General features: G+C 36.2%; 1 protein-coding gene across 1 annotated transcript in view; it reads right to left on the reverse strand.

The window, feature by feature from the left end:
• Window positions 1-14,058, reverse strand: part of LOC107565304 (DNA repair protein XRCC1-like) — a 33,445-nt gene that overhangs the window by 2,219 nt on the left and 17,168 nt on the right. Inside the window, exons 6-12 of the mRNA XM_016250525.1 lie at window positions 12,281-12,470; window positions 11,975-12,074; window positions 8,029-8,071; window positions 6,958-7,100; window positions 6,784-6,874; window positions 6,551-6,626; window positions 852-880 (exon numbers count right to left, since the gene is read on the reverse strand). Of these exons, the coding sequence (XP_016106011.1) occupies window positions 852-880; window positions 6,551-6,626; window positions 6,784-6,874; window positions 6,958-7,100; window positions 8,029-8,071; window positions 11,975-12,074; window positions 12,281-12,470 (672 nt within the window). The remainder of the gene's footprint in view (window positions 1-851; window positions 881-6,550; window positions 6,627-6,783; window positions 6,875-6,957; window positions 7,101-8,028; window positions 8,072-11,974; window positions 12,075-12,280; window positions 12,471-14,058) is intronic.

The following is a 14,058-nucleotide window of genomic DNA, read 5'->3' on the forward strand; positions in this document are numbered from 1 at the left end:
AGCGTTATTTTGGATTATGGACTCAATGTATTTGAGTTAAAAACGTCTTAATGCTGGATGTGTTTCAGCTTTTGTCTTCTCCAGATGTTAACTGAGTGCTGTGGATTATTGTGATGTTTTTATCAGCTCTCGTTCTGACGGCACCCATTCACTTGCAGAGACACTGATGCAATGCTACATTTCTCCAGATCTGACGAAGAAACAAACTCATCCTAATCTTTGTTGGCCTGAGAATGAGCACATTTTCATTTTTTGGGTGAACTAGCCTATTCTTTCAAATAACAACTCATTTCACTTCCAAAATTTGACATTCAGACATTGAGAAAGCAAATGTAGTTCAGGACTTGATGTTATCCAGGAACAGATCGTTACGTGGCAAGTCATTACATTTGCATGGAATATTACGAAGAGATTCAGATCCATATTTTAGGAGTTCTCTTGAACAACACAGAGTTGAATAGATGCATGAATACACGCATGTGTGCAGTTGTAAGTATATAAACTGTACGACTCATAATGCGTCCTGAAATAGAAGCAGAGATATAACATAAACCTGAATTTCCTTAGAACTGTGCGACAGATTATTGCATGCATGCATAAATGCAAGTACAGCAGAAGTGCGCGCACAATAGGAATCCTGTCAGAGATTGCTCACAGATTGCATTGAAAATGAGCAGCTTTTCAAGCAACTTCCATTTAATGCGATGGGCTTTTGTTTTGTTGTTAGGTGACGACTCATTTGATCAGGGACGTGCATAAACCCACACAAATCTAAAAATGTTATTAGAGCACCAGACAAGTGACCAAGAGCCAATGAGGGAAGCGTTTTAATTTTGCTTTATGCATCTTACAGCAAGACAACCATGACTGCAAATGGAAACTGTTGGGGAAAAAAAAGAGACAAAAAGTGCAAAATCCTTTTTTACATTTTTTTAATGTTTAAAAGAGAAATGCTATGGGGTCACACACGTTCAGATTCCGCATGTAATTAATCAATTGTAATTCATTCTCATGTGAACGTTTCTTCTTCCATTCAAGCTCAAGATGCTCCTTGGAGACACTTAACACGGTTTAATTTAACTTTGGACTCACATATCATTGGTTATAAAGCTTCATATTAAATTATACACATTTAAAGAAGAATCATTAATGATCTCAGACTTTTCATTTTTTTTGTAAAATAATTGAAATAATTAATGGATAACAATTCAATGCTCCATTGAAACAAACACTATACCAATGCAATGCTTGGAGATATTAGAGGAGACTGGGGCAAGTTGTCACATTTTGTGTGTGTGTGTGTTTTAAACTCTTTTTAATATTTCTCAGTGTGATTTTATTTGTAAAATACAGTTTACCGTAAACCAAATCCCAATATCGGGGCATATTGTTCCAGTTTATTGGGTTCATTTATAATTTAGTTGCCTATAAACAACTACAAATGTAAAGGTTATAAACCAAAACCATTGTTTTGACTAATACTGTAATTAATCCACTGACTGAAATTACAGTACACCTGTGACAACTTGCCCCGCGCTGTCAACGATGAAGAATACTCGTCCCTTGAAGCTTCAGTTCAAATCTGCCTTCATAATGTCTTAATGTACATAACAGCTACTGAATGTGCATTTGAAGGACAGAATTTAGAAACGACCACCATGCACAACAACGGCTAGAAAAAGTACTTTAAAGCCCAAAGTTATTGAGATGCAGATCTTGTGACAACTAGCCCCGTACTCAAAACGCAGCGGCAAAGTGTGAAGAGCGAATGTTGAAAAGCGACTTACTGTTATTCAGCGGGAGCTTCACACGCATCTTTGACAAATCCAAATTAAACCCTGCGGCTCGTGACGACACATTGATGTCCTAAGACACGAAACGATCAGTTTGTGCGAGAAACCAAACCGTATTTATATAATTTTTTACCTCTAATACACCACTATGTCCAACTGCTTTGAGCAGTGTGTACGCGCTCTGGCGTAGTTTACGCAAGCGCCGGAAGTGATCTCTCGCGCGTATACGTCACTCATTGTTTACACAGTGCAGTCATTGTAGGTACGACGGCTAATCAAAATGGTACTTACTTGCGCTTATCCAGATTGTTCAAACTGGACTTAAAACTAAAAGATTACGTTCTCTCGCGCGAACTCATTCGGGAGTGGTGACTTTCCACGTATTCCCAACTTCTGAGCCCGCTCGCCTTACGTTATGGTTGATTGCTCTTCGTCTGGATATCAACACACCCGTTAACCTAAACTACGGCAGAGCGCGTACACACCTCACGCACCGGATGCCGTGCGTGCACAAAGCAGTTGGACATAGTGGTGTATTAGAGGTAAAAAATGATATAAATACTGTTGGGTTTCTCGCACAAACCGATCGTTTCGTGTCTTAGGACATCAATGTGTCGTCACGAACCGCAGGGTTTAATTTGGATTTGTCTGTGCATGTTTTTTTTACTCTCATAGATTTTCATGCATTATACGACTGACAGACTGCAACGGCTGGAGTTAGAAATAATCAAATGTGTTCTACTGAAGAAACAAAGCCACCTACATCTCGGATGCCCTGCGGGTAACAGATAAACATCACATTTTCATTTTTGGGTGAACTATCCCTTTAATATTATTTTTCCAGGTATCAGAGAACAAAAGGTCAATCCACTGTTAATCTGGGGAAATATGAAGACAACAGGCGTGAGCCGAGACCAAGACACAAGTGAAAGACAGATTTCTTTAACGAGGGATGGAAATTAGAGACACATCTAGCTCAAAAAAAGTTTAGTTTCATTAGTTTGAGGAAGAGAAAATGACTCAAAGAACTCAAGGACAGTACATTCTGTACGAATTCTGAATTCTCTTTGATGAATCCGTGCTGAAATATAAAACTGGGGTGGTTTGCTGGGACAGACACCAAACTAGTTTGTTTCAGACAGCGGTCAGCTGGCTTAAATCAGCTTTATCAGCAACGAACAGTTTCCACCTACAAATCAGGTATTAAGGTTTTAAATTATTGGATTAATTATTAGAAAAATGGTAAAATCACAAGAAAAATACCTTACAAACAGTAAGACAGACACAAGGCATTGGTTCTCCCAAAAAAAAACTATTTTCCAACTTTATTCTGCAATTGCTTCAAATCAGAACGTCAAAATATTAATTTCATTTGAAGAAAACAAAACAAAAGACATCAAAACTGAGAAGGGAATCTGAAATAAAAACAGCAAACATCAAAACAACATTAAAACTGCGAGAGTTCACCCATCATAAACACATTTTCTACAAATATACCTAATCAATGTTTTTACAGCAGTAGCTTTTTCTTAAATATGGTTCTTTGAATAGTCAAAAAGCTCAAAACCAAAGCAATATTATTGTAATATTCTGTAGGCCACACCTACAGATGTTAAAATGCTTCGGTCTTGAGCAAAACGATGAGGGGCAACAAATGTAAATATGGATCAGCTAATCTATAATCGACCATATATGTGAACACGCATATTAAATGAGTATGTTTTACATAAGTCAGATCCAAAAGAGACCTCAGGTTCAAGTCTTTAATATTTAACAGCTTCATAAACAGCTTCTGGATTGTTGGTAAAGCGGGTCATGAATATGGATCAGTCTTTTATCTCTGGGTTGGTGGGTTGGTATCTGACACTAGTTTCGCAAACATAAAAAACAAAGACTTGTGACAGATACAGGCCAATAAATTTCATGAAAATACATAAATGACTCATTCACACGCCCCTCTAAAATGCTCTTCTGTGGATCACAAAAGATGGCAAAAACAAACAAAAAAAATTCATACGGGTTTGGAATGACATGAGGGCGAGTAAATGATGAGCGACTCTTAATTTATAGGTCGAACTATTCCTCTACGATGGCTAAGGTCTCCTCAGGTCAAGGCTGGGAATTGATGGCGGCGTTATCAAAGAGCAAGACGACTTAATCTCGCTACTGATTTCTAGTCGTGTCCTCTTTTGGAAGACCAAACAAAGTAGTTTCGCTTTCACAACGAAGCACACAGTGTCTTCAGGACATGGTGGCAGCGTCAACAAAACTGCAGCGAGAATAAAAGTTACGCCTTCTTTGGGCGGCGTTATGCAAATCTTCCCACATAGTGATGTAGACATGTGGGGGCGTGTTAGAACGAGCCGTTTTAGGTAGGCGTGGCTGACTCTTAACTTTTATAAAGAATATCTCTTTGGCTTTGAGACTTTAGTCTTTGCAACTTTACAGATCTTCTTTATGCACCAAGAGCTTGTAACACTCCAAAGAGAAAGGAACAATTGAAATTGCATCATATGACCCCTTTAAGTCATTTTATAGAGTCACAAAGGGCCATCTGTAGTAGAAAAATCTATATTCAGCATTGTCTTCCTTGTGACTGTTCTGTATCAGGGTTTCTGCAGGACTTTTAAGCTCAAATTTAAGACCTGCACAAATAAAATTAATACCATATGAGCGGGGTAGGGCAATGTTTATAGGAACATATTAAACTGTAAAATTACCGTAAAAAGGCAAGATTTAGTTCAGATACAAGTTTTCACAAAAACAGAAAGTTTTATAAAATGATACACTTCACATTTCAGCCTTTAAATGGATGAGTCGAAAGTATTAATTATTATATTAATTTAAAGGCACAATATGTAGGATTTTTGTTATAAAATATCCAAAAACCACTTGCACAGTGTGATATGTTTCATGCAGTTGTGTACTTGCGTCGTCCCAAAAGTTCCCAAGGATTTGTAAATCCAGAGAAATTCCCATTTTAAATAATGACTCGTTCCTGTTCCTCCCTAGTCTTTGTCGCCGATCAATGACGTAATATCTACACTATACTCGGCTTCAGCTCCATAGAAACTAAAAAAAAAAATGCTGCTGTACAGTTAAACTAAACCCATAATGGCTGTCGCGAATAAAATGAAAATTAAATGAAAAGAGTTGACTGCCGCATTAAATTTAGATTCTTTTTACACGTTTTTACAGTGTTGCGTATTATAACCAATCACACACACGAGTCTGTTGAGTTTATGAACGCAATGGCCAATCAGATGCGTTCAGATGAGTCATCTTCATCACCAGAAGAGTTTTTCAAGCTTTGCCTTTTTTATTGTTTTGAAAATGCGACCTCTAGCGGCGAAAACTTACATATTGTGCATTTAAACAATTATCAATAAATTATTATATTAATTAAATAACATATAAACACATTTTACAATGCATTATCTTCTTATCGATCCACCAGTTAACATTTACAGCTCAGCGTGTTTGCAGGGTAAAAACATGGGTCGATTTTCACTTTTGTCTGAACAAAAACAGCAGACGGGCTTATTGAAAATGCACATTTATTTTCTGCCAGCAGGTGGTGCTTTCGGAACGGCAGAAATATAACCGTTTCCCTGTTAACGGCACAATATGTAGGATTTTTGTTATAAAATACCCAAAGGATTTGTACACAAAGCAGTACAGCAGCTGACCTTGAAACGTGTAGCGCTCATGTTTATTTAATGAAATCATAGCCTTCTGAAGTTTAATCACCACATTAAGCTGTATCGCATTTCTGGTCTTTTCGTCCCCAAATTTAAGACCTCTTGATATCATAATTAAGACTTTCTTGTACAATTTAAAGGGGTCATATGATGCAATTTCATGTTTTTGGAGTGTTACAAGCTGTTGGGGCATATATAAGATTCGTGAAGTTGCAAAGATTAAAGTCTCAAACCCAAAGAGATATTCTTTGTGAAAGTTAAGACTCGTCCACGCCCTCCTAAAACGCCTCACGCCTCCACAAATCTACGTCACTGTGTTGGATGATTTGCATAACTCCGCCCAAATGTTTATGCAAAGAAAGAAGGCGTAGCTTTTATTCTCGCTGTAGTATTGTTGTCGTGGAGATGCTGTGTGTTTCCAAATATGGTAAGGAGCGTAACATTTCCGTCACACGCTTTAGGTTTTCGGCCAATTACAGCGCACTAGATAGCTGGCCAATCAGAACGATGAGCTTTGTAAAAATCGACGCGTTTCAGAAAGACAGGGCAGAGAGGAGCCACAATACTATACAGAATGTGGAAAATAATAACCTTAAACCGCGTAAACGCATTGCATTACACCAAATTCTTCTGTTGTTTTTAACAACGTCATATGAATCCTATAAGACTTTTTATGGCCTTAAATTTGATAGAACTAAATGTAAGACTTTTTAAGGACGCTGCTGTATGTAATATGTGTCCCTGGAGCACAAAAGCAGTGTTAAGTCGCTGGGGGATATTTGTAGCAATAGCCAACAATACATTGTATGGGTCAAAATTATAATTTTTTCTTTTATGCCAAAAATCATATTTTGCATATTTTTTTGCACCCTCAGATTCCAGATTTTTCAAATAGTTGTATCTCAGCCAAATATTGTACATCCTAACAAACCATACATCAATGGAAAGCTTATTTATTCAGCTTCCAGATGATGCATAAATCTCAATTTTAAAAAATGGACCCTTATGACTGGTTTTGTGCTCCAGGGTCACATATACCAGAGACGCAATACTCACATCCTCAAACGATTCGTCCCATCCCTCGCTGGTGACGACAAACTGGACCTTCTCGCTCATGTAGTCTTCGACAGCTCTGAGGAATCAAACAGATCAGATCATTGCATCGGTCACGCTCCACCTACATCCTCTCGAAGGCCTGTCAGCGCTAACGCCATTCCTCTGAAGCGCTTCAAATGGATTAAGAACGCTTCACGCTCTTGAGCTCATCTGAATGCACGTCTGTCTCGTACCCGTTGAAGGCGATGATGTAGCGTTGAAGTTGCCTCTTCTGGTTGTCAGGGAACTTGCCGTAAAGATAGAAGCGTTTTCCTGTTAGGAAGTCTGAAGGAGAGAAAAATTAAGATGATTTATTAAATGTAATACTCAAGACGTCCAAGTCAGGATGAAGTGGCGAGGCGTCAGACCTGGTAGTTCGGGGATGGGTTTATCCTCCTCTTCCTCAGCATCCGTGTTCTCATCAGTAGAGCCGCCGTACAGATCTTCATCTTTCACCTGAACCGCTGCACTTTCCTTCGCTGCTTTCTTCCTCCTGCTCTCCATTTCCACCCTGAAACAGTCGAATATAAACACTGGAGCATTACGCATGTTTTAGCCAGCAGTTGATTATAATGCATCATCAAATTGGCCAAAATATTTAATAAACAAGCATACAAAGGCCCGGCCAATGCGTTTTTGTTTATTAAATATTTTAGGTCATTTTTGGCATACACTACCATTTTTTAAAAATAAATTAATAATTTTATTCAGCAATGGCATATTAAATTGATCAAAAGTGAATTTTTGTAACATTACAACTTCAAATAAATGCTGTTCTTTTTAAACTTTCTAGTCACTTAAAAAAAAATCCTAGGAAAAAAAAAAAGCTATAGCATAAAAGATAATCAGCATATTATACTGATTTCTGAAGATCATGTGACACTGAAGACTGCAGTAATGATGCTGAAAATACAGCTGCGCATCACAGAAATACATTACACTTTAACAGAGATTCACATAGAAAACAGCTGTTTTAAACTGTAATAATATTTCACAATTTTTACTGCATTTTTTTATCACGTAAACGCAGCCCTGTAGAGACCTTTTTCAAAAACATTTAAAGGGGTCATATGATGCGATTTCAAGAAATAATGATCTTTTAAAAAAGCATCATATGACCCCTTTAAAAAATGAATGAAAAAGAAAAAATGAAATCTATAGTTTTGTGCAACTTTGCAAACATAGGGAAAATTACTGGCTTAAAAACAGGACTGGATTGCATGCTTTGAATGAAGGAGAGCACTGTATCTGATTAACACAATCTGAAATAACTCTTCTTCAGCTGCATTTAGACATTATTCAAGAGCCTGAATAATGAGACTCTCAAGACAACTGGGAAAGGAGCACAAAGAGGGAACATCAAAGGAGAATTACCAGCCTTATGAGAATGTCGATCAACATGTAACGACGACGTATTTAGAAAGCAATAAATGTCTGACCTGTTCAGCTCATCTTCAGTGTCCATGCCAGACCCGTCATCCGCTAAAAGTGGAGGTTATGTCCAAAACAGTATATAAAGGTAAGAAAATACATAAATAAATCATGCAATATATTTTGCATCGTCCATAAAGTAAAATGCCTTACAAATGAAAGGTGCTTTATCTCATTGGATTATTTTCTCCTTTTATTTGGATCTTGATAGACGTGAAGCAAATCGAATGAAATCTAATAAAATATGTTCTGAGATATAAAAAAAACATAATAAATAAATAAATAAACATTAATGCGGCTTCCTCCCTTTGACGGCAGGGTTATTATAGTTAAAACAAACAACCAAAAAAATTGTTCATAAGTTGAATTACTTTAAAAATGTCAAATTAAACTATCATTATAGCTAGATTTTTTCATTTTGTTTAATTTGATGTACTAAAACAACTAAAAAAACGCAAAAAAAAAAAACTATACAAATAAAAAAAAGTATAAAATATTTTTAAAATGTATAAAAACTAGGGATGTGCATCTCATGACTCGGGCCGATACGATACGCATATCGATGCATAGCCAACGATACGATACGATACATTAAAGATACATATGAAGCAGCTACCGATGCGATACGATTCCGATTCGATTCAACACAATGCGATTCGATGCAATGGAGAAAATATGATCACTTTTAATGCCTCAAGGCCTGTTTCATAAAACAAGTTAACCAAAAAAGCCAGGCTTATTTCAGTTAGTCGGACTCATTGTCAAATGATTTGGTTCCATAAAGCAAATTTAACATAGATCAAGTTCAGTCACCGTGGCAACGTATGCTGGGGAACTAACCTGGTCTAAAGCAGGTGAACTATCAGACTAAGCTGAGAGAGCTTACAAACACTGACCAATAGTGTAAATAACTTCTTTTTTTACAGTAGCCAAGCAGAAAGGCTCTCTCTGGTTTTATGACAGCTGTACAGATAGCAGAACAGAACATTACAATCAAAAATGGCTCTTTAAAGCATTAAAATAACTAAATTAAAAGTTAAAATCACTGAATTAAAATGAAAATAAAGAAAATGACTTCTAAACTGCTTTAAGAAGCACACATTAACTCATCTGAGCTTAGTAATTAGTACTGAACTAGCTTACATTTGATTTACCCATTACAATAGTCCTTTTACAGTTACTGCTATCATAAAAATACACTTATATGAAGGTTTAAAATTCGACAAAAGGCACATTTAATGTCTAACAACAAATATTTTAGCAAAATGTATATTTTACCGCGCTCCGTCTGTTTAGTGCATGCGCGCAGCTGGATATATTTGCATGACTTTCTAACATTTACACATTAAAAATATACCTGTGACATGTCAGTTATGCAGTGAGGAAAACACAACGTCTCAAACGCATTAAACAGCACAGATATATTCGCTGTTTGCGATGGTGGCTCGATTTGATCCATGAGCGACATTAAGGTCTGCTTAAGAATAAGCGTGCACAAATTAGTGAGGTTGTGTGAATTTAATTAGTCGTTTATGGAACCGCTTTAGCCCCGATTGATTTGTTAGGTTATTTCAAGTCAGGTTTTGGACTTTAATCCCAGTTTTTTCTCGGGTCTCCGTGGTGTTGTGATTCGTCAGAGTCACGCAGCAGCAGCGGTGATGAGAGAGCGCGCTTGACCATCAAATGCATAGATCACAGATTATAGGTCACTTTCTAAATAATAAAAGTATAGTGCATCTACTAGTAATTCTATATAAATAAATCGTATTTTACCAATGCAAATATGTTAGAAACGATGCATCGCGATACAAATGCCGACTTGTAGCCGATGCACACTTTTTAAACCGATGCATCGCATCGTTAACTTTTTATGCCGATGCCCCGAGCGAATCTGGGAACCTTCCCATGACTTAAAAAGTAAAATTTAAATTAAAACAGAAAAAAAAAGACTGTTAATGTTAATAAAAACAATAACACTAGCGGTCTCTATTTTTGCAGTATTCTATGTTTCTTTGTCCCAGACCTGCCCACTTATGGTCGTGCGAATACATCAGCCTGCGGCATAAATGCTAGATCTAACTCTCGACCTGTTGACACATCTCTATTATTGCACAGTATGCCGCTCATGAAGCAGCGTTTATAATCAATGATTCATCGTTTTCCTCTGAATGGTTTTAAGTTGCATGAACACATCCAGGAGAGCGAGGCTTGCTCTTCCAGCCCCTCAATTTACATAGAAATGAGAAACATGCCCAAGTCTCGTCTGTGCGAATGCTGCGGGCGAGTGCCTCTAGCACTTCCAGCCTCTCCAATCCAACCGCTCTTTATGTTTTTTATCTTTCCTGATTGATTGGAGCGCTGCTTTACACGCACTTCATTAACCCGGCCTCTCCTGTCCTCCCTCGTAATCGTGCGACACGCAGCCGGAGTGAAGGGACCCCACGGCAAACGGGTTCACATGCTAACGGTTTTCAACGAGGGCCTGAGCCCTGAGCCTTACCTGTTCTGGCACGATCAGCTTCTATTGATTGAGATCATTGCTGTGTTATCTTCTATATGGCTGTCATGGTTTACATGCACAGATTCTGCTTAAGCCGTAAGGTCATGCATACGCTCAAAGGCCACTCATTTATTGGAAGGAAAGGTCATCAACGGTTTAAGCAAAATTGTATCTTTTTTTAATGCCATGTGCGCATGTCTGTTTCAATTTTGTGAAATCACTTCAATTTTTCGTTATTTTAAATAAAGCTGAAAATTTTAATTAATTGAAATAAAGCTGAAAGATATAAATATTAGATGAAAAACCAACTTAAATGTAAATGAAAATTAGAAATGCTGCTTTGGAATACTTTATAATAGAAATAGGAAAAATTGAATAGAAATACTTTCTAAAATAGCTTTAGTCAGTTTAGTACTTAAACTTGAGATAAATATGAATTGAAGCTAAATAGAAATTACTGAAACTTAAAACTAAAATTGAAAATTTTCATTAGTTGAAAAAGCTGAAAAATATAAACATTAGATGGAAAAATGACTTAAATGTAAAAGAAAATTAGAAATGCTGCTTTGGCAACTAACTACAATAAAACGGTTTTAGTCGTTTTAGTTTAAATAAATATTTTTATAAATAGAAATATAAACAGAATTATAAAAAATGACCAAAATAAGAGAGATCAAGATCAAATAACGTAAAACTAAAATATTTTCATTAATTAAAAAAGCTGCAATATTCTAAACATCAGACGAAAAAACTTCAATGTAAACACAAAAAATAGAAATGTGGCTTTGGCAGCTAAATAAAATAAAACCGTTTTAGCCACTTCAGTATTTGAAATAAATTGTATAAATGAAGCTAAATAGAAATATCTATATTTTAAAATTTCATTAATTGAAAAATCTGAAAGAATATAAACATTAGATGAAAAAGCCACTTAAACGTAAATGAAAATTAAATAAAATATGTTTAGTACTTAAACTTGAAATACATGTGAATACATTTAAAACTAATAAATATCACAGAAAATTAAATTATAGACAGTTAAGCTAATTCAAAACATGATTCAATTCTATAAAAGTATTTCAGTAAATATAATAAACTTTTATACTAAAATCAAAAATACTTATTTCACTCACTGAAATGCAAATCAATTTCGAACCTTTATATAATGTGTTTTTTCTGGATTTTTGGTTGGAATTCCGTCTCTATACGTTAAAATAAACCTACCATAAAAATGACAGACCCTTCATTTCTTTGCAAGTGGGCAAACTTACAAAATCAGCAGGTGATCAAATGCATATTTCCCCACTGTATTCAGAGTATTGTGACTCATGCTGCACTAGACTCTTGTCCAATCAAAAGCTCTCTAGAATAAGATCGTCACTGCTAAATATGAATAGATGCTTTCAGTAGAAGATAACAAGCTTGCATACTCCATTTCTACTCCTCGTCTTTACCTGGATCTTCAGCATCTGTTGAACCTCCGTACTCCTCCTCCTCCTCCTCTTCCTTAATCGGCTGCTTTTTTGGGGTCGTCTGCCTCTTTTCTGGTGTTTTCTAGGGAAGCATGAGAAAATCAATGCTAATTAATTAATGTCACTCATGTGTTTCCTGCTGAGGAATCTGAGGATGTTGTCTCTATGGCAACAACACGCCGCATCAAGGTTATAAAGCTCTTTTCATTCACAAATGAAGACTTTGATGGGAAGACAGTCGGTTTTGCGTGTTTCTTGAGACGTCAGTCCTAAAACATATACAAGTACCGCTTTCTGCGTCTCCTCCTCGCTCTCATCCTCTTCTGCCTCACTCTCTGAACTGGACTCGGCTCCGTTCATGAGATACCTGGAAAAACAACGAGAAACAGAGATTGAGTTTAACTGGAACTGGATGGGAATGTCTGAACATGGAGTCCAGGAGCTGAAATAAGTCTGACGGCTTTGATGGCGATTCCAGAAACAGGATTAAGACTGTAAACACTCATGAAGAATCACACACATGCAAATGTGAGCCTGCAGCACAAAAGCAATGTTAAGTCGCTGGGGGATATTTGTAGCAATAGCCAACAATACATTGCATGAAAATTATACATTTTTCTTTTATGCCAAAAATCATTAGGATATTATGTAAAGATCATGTTCCATGAAGATGTTTTGTAAATTTCCTACCGTAAATATATCAAAACTTAATGTTTGATTAGTAATATGCATTGCTAAGAACTTCATCTGAACAACTTTAAAGATGATTTTCTCAATATTTAGATTTTTTTGCACCCTCAGATTCCAGATTTTCAAATAGTTGTATCTCAGCCAAATATTGTCCGATCCTAACAAACCATACATCAATGGAAAGATTATTTATTCAGATTTCAGATGATGCATACATCTCAATTTCGAAAAATGGACCCTTATGGACTGGATTTGTGCTCCAGGGTCTCAAAAGAGATGCACAAACAAACCAGTCCTGGTGTATTTAGGCCATTATAGACATTTTTCTTTGTGTACCTTTACATTTTGCACATTTGCTCTATTAAACAATGAATGCAAAAAAGTTATATATATATATATATATATATATAAATCATATCTCATAATTGCAATTATTAATTGTTAAATGTCAATTCTGAGAAAAAAAGATCAGAATTGTGAGATGTAAACGCAAGGTTATATCTCACAATTACGAGTTATCAATTGACATATAAACTCAATTCTGAGTAAAAAGTCACAGTTGTGAGTTATAAACTATTAAAAAAAAACATTTTCAGATGTAAACTCAAATTCTGACTTTTTTCTCAGAATTTCCTCAAAGATGCAATTCAGAGAATAAAGTCAATTGCAAGATAAAAAGTGGCAACTACCTATTTATATTTTGTGGTGGAGTTTATATCTTGCAATTCAGACGTTTTCTCAGACTTACAAGATTATAATATAAAGTCGAGTTTGCACCTCACAGTTAATAAACTTTATATATTGCAACTGAGTTATTAACTGTGAGATGCAAACTCAGAATTCTGAGAAAAAAATTAGAAATGCAAAATAAAGTCGCAACTACCTTTTTTATATTTTTGGTGGTGGAAATCAGCTTCTATATAAATCTGCATGACTTTCTGTTATAAAACAAAAACCGAAAGGAGATATTTTGCAGAATGTCAAGAATGTTCTTTTACCTTTAAAATAATGGGGATTTGGACGTGCGAGTGCGTGTGTGTGTGTGTGTGTGTGTGTGTGAGTGCGTGTGTGTGTGTGAGTGCGTGTGTGTGAGTGTGTGTGTGTGCGAGTGTGTGTGCGCGAGTGCGTGTGCGTTTTTGTGACAAATGAGGACATAAATGTGTATAATGACAAAGGTATGACAGGTATTACAAGGAGAAGGTGACTTTTCAGGACATTACCCCATGTCCCCACTTTTCAAAACGCTTATAAATCACACAGAATGGAGTGTATTGAAAATCTGAAATAGCAGAAAGTCTCCTGTGAGGGGTAGGTTTAGGGGTAGGGTTGGTGTAGGGCAATAGAATATACGGTCTGTACAGTATAAAAACCATTAC

The sequence above is a fragment of the Sinocyclocheilus grahami genome, unplaced genomic scaffold (genome assembly GCF_001515645.1).
Source record: "Sinocyclocheilus grahami isolate Dianchi unplaced genomic scaffold, SAMN03320097.WGS_v1.1 scaffold992.1, whole genome shotgun sequence".
In the NCBI taxonomy this organism is placed as follows: domain Eukaryota; kingdom Metazoa; phylum Chordata; class Actinopteri; order Cypriniformes; family Cyprinidae; genus Sinocyclocheilus; species Sinocyclocheilus grahami.